At 55.0% G+C, this 19,898-nt stretch overlaps 5 protein-coding genes across 10 annotated transcripts; 2 read left to right on the forward strand and 3 right to left on the reverse strand.

Moving 5' to 3' along the window:
- Positions 1–1,034: 1,034 nt before the first annotated feature.
- Positions 1,035–4,335, reverse strand: Cysrt1 (cysteine rich tail 1). 4 transcript variants are annotated; one of them, XM_075985377.1, is made up of 3 exons: positions 3,431–3,509; positions 2,037–2,490; positions 1,035–1,683 (listed from the first exon to the last, which is right to left on the reverse strand). In XM_075985377.1, exon 3 carries the CDS (start codon positions 1,673–1,675, stop codon positions 1,244–1,246), a length of 432 nt encoding a protein of 143 aa, XP_075841492.1. In that variant the 5' UTR covers positions 1,676–1,683; positions 2,037–2,490; positions 3,431–3,509; the 3' UTR covers positions 1,035–1,243. The 4 variants fall into 4 exon arrangements, with proteins under 4 accessions (XP_075841492.1, XP_075841494.1, XP_075841493.1 ...); XM_075985379.1 differs by having other exon boundaries at positions 2,037–2,197; positions 3,431–3,478; XM_075985378.1 differs by lacking the exon at positions 3,431–3,509 and having other exon boundaries at positions 2,037–2,197; positions 2,317–3,368.
- On the forward strand, positions 4,336–6,475 carry Rnf208 (ring finger protein 208). 2 transcript variants are annotated; one of them, XM_075985375.1, is made up of 3 exons: positions 4,336–4,649; positions 4,787–4,881; positions 4,984–6,475. In XM_075985375.1, exon 3 carries the CDS (start codon positions 5,510–5,512, stop codon positions 6,305–6,307), a length of 798 nt encoding a protein of 265 aa, XP_075841490.1. In that variant the 5' UTR covers positions 4,336–4,649; positions 4,787–4,881; positions 4,984–5,509; the 3' UTR covers positions 6,308–6,475. The 2 variants fall into 2 exon arrangements, with proteins under 2 accessions (XP_075841490.1, XP_075841489.1); XM_075985374.1 differs by lacking the exon at positions 4,787–4,881 and having other exon boundaries at positions 4,336–4,732.
- A 1,553-nt stretch (positions 6,476–8,028) lies between these two features.
- Positions 8,029–9,486, reverse strand: LOC142856970 (ring finger protein-like). Its single transcript, XM_075984598.1, has 2 exons — positions 9,470–9,486; positions 8,029–8,983 (listed from the first exon to the last, which is right to left on the reverse strand). Exons 1-2 carry the CDS (start codon positions 9,484–9,486, stop codon positions 8,134–8,136), a joined length of 867 nt encoding a protein of 288 aa, XP_075840713.1. The 3' UTR covers positions 8,029–8,133.
- Positions 9,487–9,596: 110 nt separating this feature from the next.
- Ndor1 (NADPH dependent diflavin oxidoreductase 1) lies at positions 9,597–17,681 on the reverse strand. Of its 2 annotated transcripts, none has more exons than XM_075985380.1 (14): positions 17,486–17,681; positions 17,126–17,203; positions 14,978–15,075; positions 12,705–12,803; positions 12,520–12,621; positions 12,187–12,396; positions 11,780–11,901; positions 11,475–11,695; positions 11,290–11,397; positions 11,008–11,122; positions 10,715–10,861; positions 10,504–10,622; positions 10,342–10,436; positions 9,597–10,238 (listed from the first exon to the last, which is right to left on the reverse strand). In XM_075985380.1, exons 1-14 carry the CDS (start codon positions 17,618–17,620, stop codon positions 10,094–10,096), a joined length of 1,794 nt encoding a protein of 597 aa, XP_075841495.1. In that variant the 5' UTR covers positions 17,621–17,681; the 3' UTR covers positions 9,597–10,093. The 2 variants fall into 2 exon arrangements, with proteins under 2 accessions (XP_075841495.1, XP_075841496.1); XM_075985381.1 differs by having other exon boundaries at positions 17,126–17,154; positions 17,486–17,656.
- Positions 17,682–17,732: 51 nt separating this feature from the next.
- On the forward strand, positions 17,733–19,507 carry Tmem203 (transmembrane protein 203). The gene has a single exon (XM_075985382.1). It carries the CDS (start codon positions 17,963–17,965, stop codon positions 18,371–18,373), a length of 411 nt encoding a protein of 136 aa, XP_075841497.1. The 5' UTR covers positions 17,733–17,962; the 3' UTR covers positions 18,374–19,507.
- Positions 19,508–19,898: the final 391 nt, after the last annotated feature.

Here is a 19,898-nt window from a genome sequence, read left to right on the forward strand (position 1 = left end):
GGACCCCTAAGACTGCACACAGGGTTGCTAGGGGGGGAAAAGCCTCCTTTACTCACTTTTACTCACCCGCTTGGCAGTCTGCCTTTAAGACTGGTCAAACAGGTTCCTGTGTTGGCCCTCACTGGAACGGGGGACTAGGAGCTCAGAGAGGAGTCAGGGCAATGACCTATCTGCCCATTCCTGGAGACCTCTACACACAACACATCTGGCCTGCCCTCTTACATGACCTGCCTCTGCATCAGGGAAGGGCCGACTTCAGGAGGACTTGTTTGTCTTGTGAGGCCTGTGAGGCCAGCTCTTCTCCCTCTTCACGTGGCATTGCGGCTCTGCCCTGCCCCGGAAACACCCAGGCTGCCCAGAGCTGGCCTCCTTGCACACTCCCTACCCTGGCATCTCAAACATGGCCCCCAGCAGGCATCTCACACTGCTTGGACAGGTAAGAGGAGAACACTCCCTTCAGCCCTGCCATGTCTCATCTTCAAGGCCTGGTACACATCACTTGAAATAGGTTAAACAGCAAAGCCTGGATAGTAGGGATTGTCTTTTGTGGGAAACCAGAAACATGCCCTGGCCAAGGGCGGGAGGTGACTCACATTGGGCAGGGCTGGGTTCTGGGCCCTGGATCCAAGCTCCCACTCCCTGAAACCTGCTAACGTCAGCCCCACCCACTAACAGCCCTCCAATCTGATCCTCCCCCAGAGTATTTTCTTGGGGTCCCCCACAGTGGCAAGTATGGTACCCTCCTACCTTGTGACTCAGGATTAATCTTGTTTACTATCTCAGCTTTAGCCCTAAGGAGAACGAGGAACTGGCCCAGGGCAGTGGACATATTACCATCTACGAGCCCCTGGGTGGACTGAGACCTGCTAGGGCCCTAAATTATGGATGTCATGAGGCATCCAGTTCTGGAAGGTCCCATAGAGTCTGGGAATCTACCAGGGATATTGTATTTGTGCATGTTGAGGGCACCCTCTCCCAAACAGACCCCTGGCTTTAAAAAAAAAAAAGTCACTAGCACAATGCTCACCCTGCTTTATTGCCAAAGTCTTGCAAGAAGTGAAGGGTGTTCCTATTGCTGCCAACATGGCTAGTGGCTGGGACCATATCCCAGAGGGTACTTGCTGGGCCTTCCTGGTGGACCGCTCCCCAGATGCCCATGACAATGGCTGCTCCTGATGTCCAGCACCACTTTGGCATTGAGCAGAGGCCCGGGTCCCCCAGCCCTGGAGGTTAGATAGTCAGGCTAGGAGACAACACAGCAACAGCTGTGACAACGGCAGAATCGTGGGCAGTGGCAGCAAGAGCAGCAAGGCAGGCAGCAGCAGTGGTGGGCAATGTCATCGCCACGCCCCACAGGCGGCAGACCAGCATACGTCAGTCCTGAGGGACGCTGCCCACCGCTGTTGTAGGGGTTGCAGGGGTTGTAGGTCTGTTGGCTCTGCTCAGGAGTTGTACCTTTGATGCCCTTGACACCCTTTGGCTCTGGGGCTTCAGTCGTTTTCGAGAGGCCCGCTGGCTCTGGGGCACAGGTTCCTGAGGGTAGAGGCTGAATCTCAGCGGAGGAAGATGAAGAAGGAACCTCCTCTAACTGCTGCCCCAGGTCAGACCGCAGGTGAGCCCGAGGGATGCTGATGTGGGTGTATGGATTCTTCACAACCATCTCATGGGGGTCCATGGCCCAGGCTGCAGGGGTGAGCAGAGACACACACATGGACTTAGGGAGGAGAAAACCTGCTTGAGCGCCTATAGCCCAAGAAGACACCCATTCCGGAGGAATCTGCCTTGTGACGAGCCTTATCAATTAGCATCTGCATGCAGATGTGGGCACATCAGGATCTATGCAAGGCCTATGTGACTTTGGAGGTAGGCCCAAGTACCCAGTTGCCACCCTCCACCAAGTGTCCAAGAGATGCTCCTGGATGCAGCTGGGAATGGGGATAAAAAGCTAGGAGATGCTGGTGAGCTGGTCTAAGGGAGAGCAGTGTCTGTCCAGGGGGTACCTCTAAGTACAGGTCAGCCCCTGGGCGAGGACTCACCTGCAGCAAGCAGCAGCAGTCTGTCTTTCTGTTCTCCAGCTCCTGGTCCCAGTGCCTGTGAGTAGAGCTACCAGCAGGTGCCTTTTCCCTCCTAGAGAGGGGTGGGGCTTTGGGGCGGAGCTCAAAGATGGGGTTCCCAGGATCCCAGAAGGCCTTAGCAACTAGAGCACAGCAGCCAGTCACCCCTCATTCCCAGATGGGTGGAGGCCAAGGTTTGGGCTCTAAGGGGCATTTGCCAATCCAGGGTGACTCAATCACCATTCATCTGAGCATGTCCTACCTCCTTGGGTCATGGCCCCAGAGAGGAAGTGGGGGGCAGGTCTTCAGATTCTGGGGCCACCCAGCCATTGCTCACATTTCTACAGCCACTGTCTAGAATTCCTGCTTGTCACCTACTGCCCATACCCAGTTGTCACTGGAATGCCTGAGACGGCTTGGAGGATTGTCCACTTTTCTAATAAAAAAAAAAAGTTTGACACAACTTTGTAGATACTTTACTTATCTTAAATTGGTGACATGGACACAAGCAACATTTCAGCTCGTTTCTGAAACTGCAGTTTCCCTGTGCTGGTGAGTTGGGAGAGAAAGCTCCCCAGAGTTTTCTGTCCCCCCTGCACCCATGCTTGGCCCTGGTACCCTTCTGCTTTTGCAGCTTTACCTCCTTGGCCATAGAGGACACGAAAAAAAGACGGTGGGGCTGGGCGTGAAACAATAGTGGAAAGCTTGTGAGCCAACCGGTGGGCAACTCTGGGTCTACGCTACAGCTGTAGCGGGAAGGGCTCGGACCCCATTCGGGAAAACACCAGGAAGGAGAGAGCAAGTAGGACACGGACTACAAGCCAGGGTAACTGAGTGCAGAGCCAGTCAGGCGGGTTGAGCAACTTAGCAAGTAGAAGGAAATGGGTCTGGGGGAAACAAGCTTAAGAGGTAGAAAGCAGCGCTCTCAACGTGGGAACCTTTAACCTTGCCCACCGCCCCCGGAGACTCCGCCCCTAGCCGCGAGCATGCGTAAACCCGGTCGAGGTGCCCAGTGGAAACTTAATTCCCCAGAAGCCTTCGCGCTCCAGGGTTTCCCAAAAGACCCGGTTTGGATGGATCCTTGGCTTGCTCCGCTCAGAACGGCGGCTAGGAGGGGAGAGAGGAGGGATGGGCTTATTCTTTATGGGGCGTGGCTTCATTTCACGGGGCGGGACTCTGGACAAAGGGTGGGGCCATAGGTGGCCTTGCGCGAGGGCCAAGTGGGTGGGCTAGTGAGCAGAGCCCTCCTGGGAAAGGTGGCTGGAAAGAGCTCATTCCTTTCTCTAGCCACCGCTACCTGAGTTACCCCAGCGTGATGCCAGGATTCCCATGAGACGCCTCCCCTCCATACCCCCTCACCTGACCCCTCCTCTCACCTGGCCTTACTGAAGGAGCCCTGATGTGCACCCTTGGTTCCATAGAGCTGTAAAGTCTGGCCCAGCTTTGGCTCACCAGGAACATTGTTCCCTTCGTCTTGATTGTACAGAGAGGGTCAGGCACAGGACTCAGTGTTGGTCACAGGCAGGTATGGGTATGCCTGGTGGCCATGAGATGGTAGAGAATGGCACTCTGAACACGTAGACATCCTGGTCACCAGCGTGTCCTTTGCCCTTTCCTTACGGAGGGCTCCCCTGAGGCAAAGGTGTAGTCCAGGTAGAAGAGGACCAGGTAGGAGGAGGAAGAGGAAAGGAATGGGGCCTCTGATGGGTGGGGTCAGTTTAGTACACAACACAGAAGCGCGTGCTGACCTGATGCGACACAAGAAAGGGCTACTCCACCCTAGGCAGGTGAGTGTGTTCAGTGGGCCCTCCACCCAACACGTGGACTGCCAGCTTGTCCAGGTATTTCCAACTCCCCACTTCCGGTCAGGACACCCGCCGAGCCTCTTCGTGCCTGCCTCCTCTGCCCACTCCTCTGGTATCCGTTTAACCTCTTATCCCTTCTGCTGTCATATCGCTGTCTTTGAGTTGATGAGCCCTGGGTGCAGTGTGGATACGTCAGTGAGTTGGAAAACTCCCGGCGTTCACACAAGGGGTGTGTCGGGGTTTGGCGTGAAAGGACCCTGCCCCTTCAAAGCTCGAAAGGTAGACGAGACACTGGTGGAACGCTGGGACCCCTGCTCGGGCATTGTGAGGCTCAAAATGTAAGGAACTAAAAAGAAAAGGTTTCCCTTACAAAAGGCGGAGGGGCAGCCAAGGGGGAAAAAAGGGAATGTTGGCGACACGGGGATCCCGACCCGCCTGTAGCTAGCTGGGAGGTCGACCCTGGGAGCAGACGCCAGGCCAGGAGTGGATCGAGGGGCGGCTAGGAGACTGGCCCCGCCCCGTGGACCCCGCGCGGGTCCCCAGACGGGGGGTGGCGCTGCGGGCGCGGGCGGGCGCCGCGCGCACTGCGGTCCCCGCGCCTCCGCCGCAGAACGCGCCACGCTCCGCACGCACCTGCCGCTGCCGTCGTCGCCGCTGTCGCCGCCGCCGCGCCGAGCCTTGCGTCCAGCACCAGCTCTCGCGCCCCTGGGTGCCGCCTTCGCCCGCCATCGCCCGAAGACGCTGCTGGAGCCGCGGGAGCTATCGGAGCCGCTAGAGCCAGAGAGCCAAGGTGCGAGCGCCGCATCCAGGCCTGCCTTTGAGACAACCTCTGCTGCTGCGGCGGCGCAGCCGGGGAACGCCAGGCTGGGGCAGGTGAGCGGGGGGAGGGGCGGGGGTCAGATGCATCATTCCTTCCTTCTCTTATAGGGTCAGTCCTCCGGACAGTGAATCTGGCCTCGGAGGGCATACTGGGGAGGGGGTTGGGTTCAGAATTCCGTGAAGACTTGGATCCCACGGATAAGGTCAGGGTCAGAGGTCGGGCACCCTGTCCTTTGTGCAGGGTGGGGGTGAGGGCGAAAGTGAGGTTGGCCCCTTGCTGCCCTCACGCTGTCTCTCACCCGCAGCTCGGGCCTGGTGCAGGCCTCTCCATTGCTGTTGCCGCGGAGCCTGCAGCCCAGGTCCTCCGGCAGCCAGGGATCAGGCTAGCTGCCTTCCCTGGGCGCCCTGTCCTGGAGCCATGGGGCCCACCTAGCCCCTGCCTGCCCAGATGTCCCGGCCCAGGGACTGCTGACCTCTGCTGCAGGAGGAGGCCCCTCCACGCCCCCTTGCCAGCCTCAGCAGACAGAGACCCTGGGTGAGCCCCTGCGTGAACCCCACAGCCCAAGACAGCCTCCTGTACCCCCTTGCCCCCGCCTGCTTCCCCCTCCCCCTCCTCTTCCTCCTCCTCTTCGGACTGAACCAGATAAGCCATTGTGGCCACTGGGGGGGGCCCTGCCCCCCAACCTGTCACCCGCTGCCCCTTGCAGTCCACGGAGTAACCGGGGGCCTCACCAGGCCTGGCAGGACCAGGATGCAGCCCCTTCTCTTCCCCCACGGCCCCACCCAACGCCCCCACCTGTGCCAACGTCCGGTCTGACTGTAGAGAGCCGGATGCCAGCTGACCCTGGGCCCGAGGTGGGCAGTGGATGGCCGGGCCTCCTCATGTCCTGCCTGAAAGGCCCTCATGTCATCCTCAAAATGGAGGCCATGAAGATTGTCCACCCTGAAAAGTTCCCTGAGCTCCCGGCGGCCACCCCCTGCTTCCCACCTGCACCCAGGCCCACTCCCACTCTGGCACCCAAGCGTGCTTGGCCCTCAGACACAGAGATCATTGTCAACCAGGCATGTGGGGGGGACATGCCTACCTTGGAAGGAGCACCCCACACTCCACCCTTGCCAAGGCGGCCCCGCAAGGGCAGTTCTGAATTGGGCTTCCCCCGGGTGGCACCAGTGGATGAGGTCATTGTAAATCAATATGTGATTCGACCTGGCCCAACAGCCTCTGCACCTTCATCATCCGGGCCAGTGATAGCAGGTGAGCCCCTGGAATGCCCCACCTGTGGGCACACATACAACGTCACTCAGCGGCGGCCCCGCGTGCTGTCTTGCCTGCACTCTGTGTGTGAGCAGTGCCTGCAGATTCTTTACGAGTCTTGCCCTAAGTACAAGTTTATCTCGTGTCCCACCTGCCACCGTGAGACTGTGCTCTTCACTGACTATGGCCTGGCCGCACTGGCTGTCAATACATCCATCCTGAGCCGCTTGCCACCTGAAGCCCTGACGGCCCCATCCGGTGGCCAGTGGGGGGGTGAATCCGAAGGCAGCTGCTACCAGACCTTCCGGCAGTACTGTGGGGCTGCATGCACCTGCCATGTGCGGAACCCACTATCAGCCTGTTCCATCATGTAGTGTCCACCTGCCCACGACTGCCTGCAGGCCCTTGCTCGCCGCTTCTTCAGGGAACTGGCCCTGTCCTGTTTCCCGCTGACCCTTTCTTGCCCACTGTGGCTTCTGGCCCTACCCTGCGTGGCATTGTCGCTGCAGCCAACTTTGCCATTAAAACTCTTTGCCAAAGTTTGCACTGGTTCACTGATTGAAGCTTACTCCTGTGGGCTAGGCCCGGGCCTGGGCCTTGAGTAGGTTCCCAGGGCCATAGCCCAGTCTAATTAGGAACTGCCAGAAGGCGACCCATCTTCATTCAGGGTTGGCCTGCTCTACTTGTTGAAGGCCCAGCTGGGCCAAGTCTGCTGCTCGGGAGGCCTGGGACTAGCTGTGAACATATTGGTGCAGAGGTCTGCTAGAGTGTGGCACGTGGGGCTGTGTGTGGATGCTCACTGGTAATCCAGCACTCTGGAAGCCAGGGCAGGATTGAGGTCGGCATTGGTTTCACAGTGAGATATCCACCCCACCCTCCAAAAAGTACCTTTCCTCTGTGTATCGGCGTAAATGAATGCAGATAGAAATTGTAATAAATATATACAGCTTTAATTGGGAAATAGATTTACAGAACCAGAGGTTCCAGCTGAGAACAGGAAAGCAGAAGGGGCGGCCGGGAGCACGCCCACAATCTTTCTAAGTAAAAAATATCCTCGGGGGACCCTGCCCTACAACTAAGGTGATTGGCTGGGTCTCTCCTACATCTCTGGCCAAGGATATGTAGAAATGGCCTTTGGACAGCATGAGCTAATCTCTGTCTGCCTGTGACTGGATTAGGTACCTCTGAAGAGTATGAGAGCTGCCTGGATGGCGGAGATGGAATAATGAGGATGGCTGTGGTACAATGGTATCAATAGCAGCTGTTTATTTAATATTTATTTATTGTGTATACAATATTCTTTCTGCATGTATGCCTGAAGGCCAGAAGAGGGCACCAGACCTCATTACAGAAGGTTGTGAGCCACCATGTGGTTGCTGGGAATTGAACTCAGGACCTTTGGAAGAGCAGGCAATGCTCTTAACCACTGAGCCGTCTCTCCAGCTCATCAGCAGCTGTTTATTGAGAGCCACTCTTAGGCTGGGTATAGACAGAGAAAGCCCACCTTACACTGCCAATAAGCCAGGAGGTGGGCTTACATTTGTCTTCATTGCCGAAATGAGGGCTCCTAGTCCAGTGACATGAATTGTATAGTCAATTACAAACAGAGCTGGACCTTGGGCATTTGCTGGGGGTCTGGATTGAACCTTGGCCCTTGCAGTACAAAACCAGTATTGATCCCAGCTGCTCTGGGATACCCTGTCTGGTGAGGACATCTTAGGTTGGGTGAGGAGCTTTTGAAGGATGGGTTTGTGCAGTGCTGGCCCCTCCTGCTAGCTACTGTGGCCTTCAGGGGCACACACCAACCTGTGTGGACAGGGGAGAGGGTCCCTGCAGCCCTTGCCTTCTCCTAGCAATGGAATTCTGCTGGACCTCTATTCACGTTTGCGCCCACCCTCACCAGCTGGACCTCAGGAGTCGGTGTTAGGATCCAGCCATTGCCTCTGGCCAGTCAAGTGTTTGTCCATAAGCACATGGGGCTCTGGTCACAGCCCTTCCTGTTAGGCCAATCTCCTTCAGAGGCTGTCCTTGGGTTAGTGTCCTTGGCTTTAGCCAGTATCTGTGCTGCAGGGGTGTGTAAGCACTCTGGCTGACCTAGGCTCTTGAGCAGGCCTGGTCTTGGGATTGTGATAGCAAGTCTTTGCTAATGACAAGAATCCGAACATGGGCTTCAAAGCTTGGCCAACACCCTGGGCTCTGCTCAGTGGCTGGAGCGGTCTAGGAGCATGAAGAACACTCCTAGCAACATGAGCGGCATGAAGATGAGCACCAGCCCCAGCAGTTCTAATGCCATCAGGCTCAGCAGTGATAGGCGACGGGCACAGGGGCCACGTTCTCGCAGTGTCCACAGCCAGGTACTTAGGCTGGGAGGGCAGGGAAGGAAGGGGAGGCAGCTCCGGCCTCCCACAGGCCCAGCCAGAAAACGCAGGTGGTAGCGGTGCTCCAAGGATCCCCAGGGCCCAGGGCCAGGGCGTAGGGGTGTGGTGGATGCAATGGGCATTGGGCGCTGGGGTCCATCAGCTCGAAGCAGTTCCTCCTGCAGCTGACAGATCTCCCACTCTAGCATGGGTGTCTTCTGACGACACAATGGGCAGCACACACGGCCCAGGTCAGCTCTGGGGGTTATGCCTAACAGCTGGTGCAGGCAGCCCACACACAGGCTGTGACCACAGTTCAGCAAGGCCTGGTGCTGCTCATCAGACCCGTAAGGCTCAGTGCAGATGGGGCATTCCTCCTCTGCCTGTCCCTCACACTCTTCCTGCTCCTCCACAGTTGACAGGGCCTCCAGTTCAGGCTTACTGTCTGGAGCCCTGGCATCCTCGGGGGGGCTGAGATTATCCTCTTCATCTGCTGGTAGCTGGTGCAGTGGGTCCAGGAGCTCAGGACTCAAAGGAGTACAAGGTGAACTGGCGGGTGTAGAGCTGGTGTCATTAGGCCCCAGGGAAGAACCACCAGAACAGAAAGCAGGATGGGAAGATTGGGACTCCAGGGTGACAGCAGGGATTGTTGGAGATGTAAAGGTTAGTGTGGCCCTCAGGAACCAGACAGAGCTTGGTCTCAGTTACCAGGGCACTGACCTCCAGATACACCTTTGGGCTTGCTGACCCTACCGGAAGTAAACTTCACTTGGGTCCCCGCAGCGTCGTCAGCTCCTGGTATTTCAGGCTTAAGAGTGGTGTTGGCCAGGCCTGGTCTCTGTTCCAGCAGTTGTCGGACAAAACAGAGGTTCCTCAGCTCCCAGCTGCCCTCGGACCTGTCTGACTCCTCCAACAGGGTTTCTCTTTCCAGGGGTAGAGGCCCTGCCCATGGGCGGGCCAACTCCTATCACACCCCTTCCACCTGCTCGTTCTTCTAGATAATGTGTTCCAGCACTGGCCTGGGACTTTCCAATAACTCTCTGGCCATCAAAGAAGGGCATGAACTTAGCTGAACTGTTAAGGTTTAAGATCAGACAGAGCCAAGACCTGCCTTCTAAGTACAAAGGGGAGACCAAGAGGAACTTAGACATCAGTGCAGTGTGATCCTAGCATAGGTACCTGACAAGGACATACATGCACGCAGCCTCACACATGGCCTGGAAGAGTCTTTGGCTACCATTAGCAAATGCAGATAATCCAATCCCACCCACCACCCCCAAATCTAGGAGACACAAAAACACAGAGGTGAGTAGCTACCCAGGCAGTTTACTCAAGGTGTTAAGGGCCTGAGACAGACTGACTTGCTCATTCTCAGTGCTCAGGAGAATCAGCCCCTGGGGCCTCTCACCTGAGCCCGAGTCCCACAGGTGCTGTGGGTGAATGGAAATAGCACCAGGGCAGAGGGGCAGTGCAGCCCTCACAGGACTCCCTGCCTCCTGGAGGCCTTAGCAGCCCCTGTGGTGTGGACCATAATGCAGATCTGGGGCACAGTGATGGGGACAGAGGGGAAACCAGGAGTGTACATTGCACTGGGGTTGGGGGAAGTGTGGGTGGGACACGGGGTTCCACCGAATTTGGCTGGATTCAGGGAGTGCCCTGCTAGTCAGCTGGAGTCAAGAAGCTACACCATGGTCTCACAAGTGTTCTGGGATCAGAGGACAGGAGGTGATAAATGGGCCCTCTAGACTCCAGGAGGCTCTCCAGTGCAGCTGTTGGTGTGGAGGTGAGCTAGCAAGTGGCTCCTCAGGCCCAGGTCTCAGTCTGGAAACGCAGTGTCTGCTGGAGCCTGGCAAGGTAGGCAGCCGCATCTGCGCTGGAGAGTTGTCCTTCTTCTTGAAAAATGGATGTCAGGGCTTCCGCAACGTCCGCAGGCATATACTTAGCATTGCTGGAGGGGTAGGCTCAGAAAGCTCAGTAATCCTGTGGCCCCAACCCCCACTCCCCACCTCTGAAGGCTGGTCCGCTCCTCTTACACCCCCAAGTTGGCTCACCCTGCTAGGTAGAAGTGGGCACCGTGGCGATCCAGCAGCTCCCAGACAAGGGGCCCCAGCTCTCGGAGCCGATGCTGCACGTACACCTTTTGCTCCTGCAGGTGTCACAGGCTGAGTCCCAGCCATCCCCACTCCTGCCCCACCTAACTTGAGTATACTCACCTGCTCCCGGGAGAAGGCCGTAACCAGGGTCAGGCAGCCTTTCTTCTCTAGCTCTTGCCACTCAGTCTGCCAGTAGAAGTCCTGGTCCCGTTTGCGGCAGCCAAAGAACAAGAAGTTTCCTGGGGTACATAGGGTGGCCCCCCTGTCTGGATACAGGGACTCAGCCAGACCCGTCTCAGTGGTCACACTGCCCTGGGACTCCTATACTCACCAGTTTGGCTGTGGGCCACTCGCTCTTGAATGGCTGCTCGAAAGGGCGCCACACCAGTTCCAGGCCCTACCATGATAATGGGTGTGTCTGGTGTCTCTGGGAACACGAGGCTCCCAGGCCGCACCCACAGAGGCACCTGGACAGGTCCTGTTGCAGGAGGGAGAAGGCATGAAGGAGGTCAAAACAAAAGGTTGAGGTGCTCACTGGTGGGGCTTGAGCCCCTGTAGCAGGAGGTACAGGGAAGGTAGGAGCTTGAGGCTGCGGTCTCTCCCACCCCCAGAAATAGAGATCACCTTGCTCAGGATTCAGGGATGCTAGCCAGGAGGAGCAGAGGCCACGGCGGGGTTCCTTGAGGCGAGTCTGGTACTGTACGACAGCCACAAGGATCTGTAGCCTCCCGGGATGAGCCTAGGGGGCACAGGGAAGACCCTGCCCTGCTAAACCATTCCTGTCTGCTACCAACCCCACCAGGGGCAGGCTCTGGTAGAGAAACTGTCCCTGTTCAGAAGGCAACCCGTCTACAAACACCCTGCCCCATCCCAGCTTTCCCACGGCCAGTCCATTGAGTCCCTCACCAGCAGGGAAGAGGCAATGGAGAAGGCCCGTGGGCGGATCCGAGGGATAAGGTCCAAAAGGTAGTCTGGAGGAATGGCAGCTGCCGTGTGTGGAAAGTCACACAGCACCTGGACAGAGGGAGGTTTAGAATGGCGGTGGCATGCCAGGGCTGAGAGCCCATACCCACCACTGCCCACAAGCCCACCTCCAAGATGGTCCTGCGGGGCCGATTACAGTACTCCCAGAGCTCTTCCTGACCTCTGGCAGAGCTGAATTCTAGCAGCTTCTCCCGCTCCAGCCCATGTGGAGAAAGACAAGCCAAGAGCTCAAAGAAGGAACGGCGGGGTACGCTGGCGATGTCCAAATACCGTGAGACAAGATGCGACACTGTGCAGGGCTGAGGCAGCCCTGGTGGGTGAGGGACGCCTGCAGGAATGGCATGGAGACTTGGTGGGCAGGGACATCAGGTGGTGCCTTGGCCTCAAGAGGTGGTGCATCTGCCATACTCACCTGGTTCCCGTGGCGTAAGCAGGAAAAACTGCTTGGGGTCCAAGCCCAGCAACCGGCAGAACTGCTGGGTGTGGGTCTCCGAGTTAGAGGGCATAATTGATACGACATCGCCAGCAGCATAACTACATGGAAAAGCCACCAGATATGCGGGAATGATGTGGGAAGGGCCAAGGGGCTGAGGGGAAGGGGAGGAAGTAGGGGAGGATGTGGGGGAGGATGGAGGGACTAAGGAGACTGAAGAGGAAGAAAGGGAATGTCATGTAGAGATTTTCGAGCCACTGGGCCACCTAGCCCTTGGCTTTGTTTGACCCTTCTGAATCTCTACCCACTGCCTTTCCCTGACCACATCAGCTTCCTAACATTACATGGGCACCCTGCCAAACTGCCTCAGGGCTTTTGCCCCTCACCTGATACTCGAGTCTGTAATGTCAAACTCAATCAGCCGAACATCCTGGAAATGTTGGGGGCCAGTGACCCTCTGGTTGGTTATCACAGGTGCCAGAAAGGGCTGTAACTCTGATGGGGGTCTCTGAGGATCTGAGCTGGCTAGCTTTAGCCCCTCAGTCCCTACGCTGGGAACCTCCTGGACAAACTGGAAGATGAACTTGGAGGGCAAGCTGTGGGGGAAAGTGGAAAGAAATATCAGGTGTGCAGGACCACTCAACCATACCTTGAGGATTTTTTTTTTTGCTAACCAGCTCAAAGTCCCTTGGCACTCACTCCCCAAGGTTCAGACTCACGGGACTCCAAGAGGGATCTCAGGAAAGTCAAGAGGCACTGGGTACAGACCCATTATTTTCTTCCAAAGGTCTCCCAGCCAGGGGTCAATGGCAGCATCGGGCCTAGGAGAAAGCACAGGCATTGGCTTCTGCTGGCCAGAGCCAAGATGGAGCGGCCAAAGAAGGCCACTGCAACCACCACTTACCCCAGCTCATGCTGGTCATCACCCAGACATGGGGGCAGGAGGGCACTGGCTCCTAGCTGCAGCAGCCTACGATGGAGCTTCTTGGCCACAAAGTTGAACCTGTGGAGACAGCAAGGCGGACGGGGATAACCAACAGTGAGGGAGGTAGTTCAGCTGACCTCCTGGGCAGAGTAAATAGTGCAGGCTTCCCTCAAGCGTTACTCCCTCAGCAGTGCACACTGGCCTCATCCTAGGAGGGAGGGGGCTTCAGTATACAGGGGATGAGGTTGGAGCAACAAGGACAGCAAATGCTAGGTCCCTGATCTCAAGAAGGTGCCATGTGGAGGACAGTCTCATCTTATCAACCCTTTTCTGAAGTGACTAAGGCCCTGTACTCCCATTGGTCAGGGCTCCAGTTACCACTGGAGATCGGGGGAGGGGCAGTTAACCATGTTTTCCTATAATAGGATTTCCTTTGGTCTGTAAAGTACACACTGGTCCCTGCACCAGCCTGTCCATTTCGGGACCACATCCACAGCTGGACTCCCTCCCACGTGGTCTGTGCATCCACACACTCCAAGTGAGCACAGTCTCCTCCCACGTGGTCTGTGCATCCACACACTACAAGTGAGCACAGTCTCCTCCCATGTGGTCATTGCATCCATACACTGCAAGTAAGCACAGTCTCTTCCCACGTGGTCATTGCATCCATACACTGCAAGTGAGCACAGTCTCCTCCCACGTGGTCATTGCATCCATACACTCCAAGTGAGCACAGCCTCCTCCCACGTGGTCTGTGCATCCACACACTCCAAGTGAGCACAGCCTCCTCCCACGTGGTCATTGCATCCATACACTCCAAGTGAGCACAGTCTCCTCCCACGTGGTCTGTGCATCCACACACTCCAAGTGAGCACAGCCTCCTCCCACATGGTCATTGCATCCATACACTCCAAGGGAGCACAGTCTCCTCCCACGTGGTCATTGCATCCATACACTGCAAGTGAGCACAGTCTCCTCCCACGTGGTCATTGCATCCATACACTCCAAGTGAGCACAGCCTCCTCCCACGTGGTTATTGCATCCATACACTCCAAGTGAGCACAGTCTCCTCCCACGTGGTCATTGCATCCATACACTCCAAGTGAGCACAGCCTCCTCCCACATGGTTATTGCATCCATACACTGCAAGTGAGCACAGTCTCCTCCCACGTGGTCATTGCATCCATACACTCCAAGTGAGCACAGTCTCCTCCCACGTGGTCATTGCATCCATACACTCCAAGTGAGCACAGCCTCCTCCCACGTGGTTATTGCATCCATACACTGCAAGTGAGCACAGCCTCCTCCCACGTGGTCATTGCATCCATACACTCCAAGTGAGCACAATCTCTAGCAGAGCAAGGCCATGTTGCCACCCATCTTCCGATTTTCTATTTTTTGGTTTAGTGAGATTGGGTCCCACATTGTAGCCCAGGCTGGCCTAGAGATTGTGGCAATCCTCTCAGCCTGAGTGCTGGGATTCCAGGTGAGTGAGCCATTATGCCCAGCTTCCATTTCTGTTCTTTTAATCTCAGAGACCAGCCTGCCTCTGCCTCCCAAGTGCTGGGATTAAAGGCCTGCGCCACCGCCACCTGACTTAAATCTAAATTAAGAACCCTGTCATGTACACAACTGTTTATGGTGATTGAGTTGCCCTCAATGCTGGATGATACTGGGCCCTGTGAATGTAGAAAGTGTTCAAAGTGCTGCTGTCCTAGCTTTTAGATATCTAGGTGCACCTCTGAGGAGAAATCCCTCATCACCACCCCACAGAATGAACGATGCGAACAGCACTGCTGGTTAACGGACACAGCTGTCCACAACATGCATAAAAGAGAAACCCATGAGCCGCCTTCCTGCCTAACAAGCCACTTGAAGGTAAGCCGTCCCCCTCGGTGCTTTTTTCAAATTGTCGATACTTCACAGTGTGTTTTGAATCTATGTGGAACAGGGGCAGATCAGGTGCGGTTGAACGTCATCGTGTGTTGGAATGGAATGCTGGCTGGTCTGAGCCTCCCTGTACCCGCGACTCCATGGTGGTACTCTGCCACCCTTTTCCTACCCCAACTGTGGTCTCCCCTGTGCCAAGTCCTTCAAGGATTAGAGAATATGTGGATAAGGTTGGTCAGCTAACACAGTGCAGGGACACATGATCTACCGTGGATAGGCACCTGAGGCTCAGTTGCCTGTCTCATTTCTTGCATGATCTTGAGAACTATCCCTATCTGGCCAGCATGTCCACCCCTACTCACTTGGCATATGAGGAGTCCCCGAGGCCTAGAACAGCGAAGTCCATCTGACAGAGAGAGGTGGACAGCAGGCTCTTCCGGAAAATGAACCTCCAAAAGTTCTGTAGCCACAGGAAACCATGTTAGGACCCCACCTTAGGCCGGTTTTCTGTCTGTCTGTCTGTCTGAGGCCCCAGCAGGGAGAGGATGGTGCGGAAGGAAGACCATTAGAGTCCAGAAGTGTACACTGGCCAATCTCTCTTTAGCAACATGCCAATTACAGACCAGGAACCTGCACGTAAAGAAAACTTATCCTCACCGTGTAAGTATTTCTCAAAAATGGTCACCTGTAGCTCCATGCCCCATGGTAATCTAGTTACTAGGTCGGCCTAGTGTCCTCTTGCAGTATTCTCAATAAAACTATTCTTCCTATTCCCACCTAAGGGGTGAACTCACTTCCCCTTCTCCTGTAGTGGTGGGCCAGCCAGTCCACTGCTGAAGGGATGGGTCAGCAGTTCTGACCGAAGTCTTCTGGGTGTAAAAGGGAGATGAGACGTGGCCTGACCCCCTAAAGGTGTCAACTCACTGATTCATGCCCTCAAACTCTGGGTTTATATTGACCTTTCCAGTTTAGTGGCCGCTTCTGAGCCACCAGTGCCACCTACTGTTGTCCTCTGTCCTGTTGGTCGTCAGGTAGTCACGCCCACTCTGGGAGTGCCCCTCTGCTCTCAGCAGGCCCCTTCCTTTCCTCTCTGTGTGAATGTGACCCATTTGTACTTGGAAGCTGCTGGGAAAGCCTCAGACAGGCCCACCCCACTGAGAGTTTCACCAGCAGGGGACAGGCAGAGACACAGTCATTGGGTCTTTTCCTATAATTACGATGTGTTTTAAAGAAGATCAAGGAAGAGAGGCCAAGGCCATTGTGTTCAGCAGACAGTCACTGAGGACCCGTGCCCCTGCATGTGGTTTTGGGCTCTGGGTCTGTAGACTCTTCAAAGGTCTCCAGTTCCTGCTGTGACTGAGTCAGACACCATTGATTCCTGCCCTTATGTGGGGGATGCTGGGTACCTTATCTGTCCATAGACCACAACACCTCAAACCTGAGGGAGATCTCAGTTCCCTCATCTCCTTGGCACTTTCTTAGCTGTTTTTTTTTCTTTTTCTTTTTTTTTGGTTTTTCGAGACAGGGTTTCTCTGTGGCTTTGGTGCCTGTCCTGGAACTAGCTCTGTAGACCAGGCTGGTCTCGAACTCACAGAGACCCGCCTGCCTCTGCCTCCCGAGTGCTGGGATTAAAGGCGTGCGCCACCACCGCCCGGCCTGTTTTTTTTTTAAATTAATTTCTTTATTTTTTAAGGAGTGGTTTTGCTTGAGGCCAGTGCAAGGCTAGGTCGTTTAGCTTCAACCTCTGGAATGTTGAGATTACTCTGAATGCCGGCATATGTGGCTGATACTTTTTGAACTTTTTTTTAAAAGTTTATTTATTTATTATATACACACATGCCATAAGAAAGCTTCAGATCTTATTACATATGGCTGAGGGCCATCATGTGGGTGCTGGGAATTGAACTCGGGACCTCTAAAAGAGCAGCCAGTGCTCTTAACCTCTGAGCCATCTCTCTGGCCCTACTTTTTGAACTTTTGAGACACTTGTCATGTAGGTGTGGGCAGCCTTGAACTCCTGACCCTTCTACTTCAGCATCTCTAGTGCTTGAGATTAGTCTCCGTCCTACATATACTGCTCTTCTTAATAATCACCCCTGGCCTAGGGACAGCTCTCCAGACTGGTTTTGATTCTACTTCAATTCACCCTTGATGGCTGCTACTCTTCTCAAGACTATCGCTTGACCTTTGGGAAAGGGGAACCCCTCCTGTCTGACCATGCTAGATGGCAGTCCTGGAGGAGGTAGGGGCTTTGTGATTCTTATGCCAAGACCCTCCTAGTGGGCCTGGGAAAACAAACAAAATGGCTAAAAATAGAGATCAAGGCTATCGAGTGGCTATTAAGAGAGCTATTTCTCTCCCCAGACCCGTTCAAAGACTACCTCTCAAAGCTACCTCTCAAAGCTACCTCTCACATACATCAAGCACTAAAGGGCGACTGTTTCCTATGCACCTTGGGGACTCTCACAGCAATGAAAACGGGGTGAGGGCACACATCAGGCCAGCCTTACCTTCATGTTGTCAGGAGGGTCTCCTTGGCCTGTGGTCGCACAAACAAATATCACCAGGGGCTCCCTAATGAGATCCGCCTCAAGGACAAGACACGGGTACGTGTAAGGTCTCGGACAGCCCTCATCAGTATCCTCCCTGCACCGCCCTCCACCCGCGCCCATTCATGTAGGGTAACAGAGTCAAGTGCTTGGAGAATTATTCCCAGTGGCCACCAGTCCTTCTCCTTCTCAGGTCTCAGCCTCGTGCCAAGCCTCCCTTTCCCCTAAATCCGCCTGGGGCCGAAGGGCCGCACTCAAACGCCCTCCTTTCGAGGACGCGGGGTCCGGTGGAGGGTCTCTGCCGAATCACCCGAGCCTCACCACCGCATACGAGTCCAGCGCCTGCACGCGGCAACCTAGCCGCCGGCGCCGGGCCTCGCGTCCCAGTCTCTCCGCCTCATCCTGGGCTGTGCCAGTCTGGCTGCCGAAAAGCACAAGTAGCTGCGGAACCTGCATTACCGCACACGCCGGCCAGAACCGTACACCCCACTCACTTCCCCTTCCGTTGTCAACAGGAAATGACGCCCTTAGGCTGAGCCACCGCGAGGTGGGGGGGTGTGGGTAGGCGGGGATAGCGTCTGGACCGGGGTCGGCGTTCGCTAGCATCCCTTTCCGGGTCCAGATTAGGGGTCTGGAGAAGCGGGGAGCGCCGGAGCCGGGGTCCAGGCCGGGCTCTGCCGCTTGCTGCCTCGTGTGTGCAGAGGCGGCAGCAGGCGGTAGCCAGGCCCGCGGACGAAGCGAGCACGGCCCGGTGCGGGGCGCCGTCGGCCGGACTGCGGCCGGTATTAAATAGGCGCGATGTTATTCTCGCTGCGGGAGCTGGTACAATGGCTGGGCTTCGCCACCTTTGAGATCTTTGTGCACCTCCTGGCTCTGTTGGTGTTCTCTGTGCTTTTGGCACTGCGAGTGGACGGCTTGGCCCCGAGCCTCTCCTGGTGGAACGTATTTGTGCCCTTTTTCGCCGCCGACGGGCTCAGCACCTACTTCACCACTATCGTGTCGGTACGCCTCTTCCAAGACGGGGAGAAGCGGCTGGCTGTACTGCGCCTCTTCTGGGTTCTCACAGTCCTTAGCCTCAAGTTTGTCTTTGAGATGCTGCTGTGCCAGAAGCTAGTGGAGCAAACTCGAGAGCTCTGGTTCGGCCTGATCACGTCTCCGGTCTTCATTCTCCTGCAGCTGCTCATGATCCGGGCTTGTCGCGTCAACTAGCCTCGTGCAGGGGCTGGAAATGGAGCACCGCCCAGTTGGAGTGCTGGATCTCCCAGTTCAGACCCTACTTGGCGTCACACTGGAGGAGCTTTGGTCAGAAATCAGTGTCTGCTTGTGCCCAGCGTACTGTCCAGTTTTCTCTATATCTAAGATTGTTTCCTCAGCTAAAGAGTGAAGCTTGACTAGTAAAATCTATTTCCTGTTATTCATGCTATGAGTTGTCAGATAATACTGAACTTTTCTGACATTTGGAAACTGTGTATAAGTAAAATATCCTGATAGACGCTGAGTATTTCCCATGGTGATGTACCCCTTTCTAAATCAGCTTGTTCACTCAGCAGCACTGACCACTGACCTCAGCGCTTGCCCCTCCATTGGTCCAGGCCAGACTTGTTAAACCATCTATCGATAGTGTGAGAGAGCTTGCGTCACTCTTTCCTGTCCAGGGAAAGAATAGTCCTTTCTTCATTTCATCCCACACAGAGACATCAAACTGTTGCAAAAGGGCATGAATAGGATTATCTGCAGTCTGAGAAAAAACTCTTGGTCTCAAGGTATTGCTTTCCTGGCCCAACAGATTGCAGTTTCACGGCGATCCCCACCACCTGGTGGCAGGCATCATTAGTACACCTGAGCTAGACAAACCTCTCTGAAGGACCAAAGACAGGAACAGGTTCTCCCGTGCTCATGGCAATGGGTACTTTACATAAGAGCTTGTGAACAACTTGAGTTTATTGACCCAAGGTCTTTGATTTTATGTCAGTCGTGTGCCAAATGAGACCGTTTGCTGAGATGGAAAGAATGTTTGTTGAAATCCACAATATATACGACATCTCAATGTTTGAGTAGGTGAACACGAAGGTGTTCCTTGCTGTGTGGACAGCGGCTCACAGGGCTGAGGTGGTTGGTGCCCCGGAACGTATGGTAGAGCACAATGGGTGTTAGACTAAATATTTTTTGAAAGTTCTTGTTTCTTATTTTAGAAGATGGGTAACTTGCACCACTACTGTCCCAGCTGAAAACAACAGGCTGTACTTCCTAGAGCGCCAAAACAGAGCCCTTGACTCCGTGTTAGTGTACATGCCACTGGTGAGCTCTGATGACACCCTATAAAGTTGAAAAATGATGGTCTGAGGTCTGTTTTGTTTTTTTTAGTGGCCCAGATCTGACAGAATCGTTTTTACTTTTTTTTTTTCTAAATAGGGTGTTATGTAGCCAATACTTGCTTCAAACTTGCTTTTTTATTTGGTTTTATGTTGTTTGTTTGTTTAGTTTTTGTTGTTTTTTTTTTCCAGACAGGGTTTCTCTGTAACATTGGAGCCCGTCCTTAAACTCACCTTGTAGACTTAGCTGGCCTTGAACTCACAGAGATCCACCTGTCTCTGCCTCCCAAGTGCTGGGATTAAAGGTGTGTGCCACTACCACCTGGTTTAACTTCCAGTTTTAAGTGATTCTGGGAATCAAACCCAGGGCATCACGTATACTAGACAAGCATTATGTTATTAGTAGTACTATTACTACTGAA

Source organism: Microtus pennsylvanicus, chromosome 9, assembly GCF_037038515.1.
Source record: "Microtus pennsylvanicus isolate mMicPen1 chromosome 9, mMicPen1.hap1, whole genome shotgun sequence".
NCBI lineage: Eukaryota > Metazoa > Chordata > Mammalia > Rodentia > Cricetidae > Microtus > Microtus pennsylvanicus.

Excerpts from the sequence above, each read along its gene's own strand:
- Ndor1 (XM_075985380.1), bottom strand. The coding sequence starts at position 17,620 with ATGCAGGTTCCGCAGCTACTTGTGCTTTTCGGCAGCCAGACTGGCACA. Across the intron at positions 10,623-10,714 it reads AGTGGCCCACAGCCAAACTG|GAAACTTCTTGTTCTTTGGC; the intron begins GTGAGTATAGGA and ends TATGTACCCCAG. Across the intron at positions 10,239-10,341 it reads GCCCACTTCTACCTAGCAGG|CAATGCTAAGTATATGCCTG; the intron begins GTGAGCCAACTT and ends CTACCCCTCCAG.
- Rnf208 (XM_075985374.1), top strand. The coding sequence starts at position 5,510 with ATGCCAGCTGACCCTGGGCCCGAGGTGGGCAGTGGATGGCCGGGCCTC.
- Tmem203 (XM_075985382.1), top strand. The coding sequence starts at position 17,963 with ATGTTATTCTCGCTGCGGGAGCTGGTACAATGGCTGGGCTTCGCCACC.
- Cysrt1 (XM_075985376.1), bottom strand. The coding sequence starts at position 3,515 with ATGTTCCTGGTGAGCCAAAGCTGGGCCAGACTTTACAGCTCTATGGAA. Across the intron at positions 1,684-3,430 it reads GGCTCCTTCAGTAAGGCCAG|CCTGGGCCATGGACCCCCAT; the intron begins GTGAGAGGAGGG and ends TCACCCCTGCAG.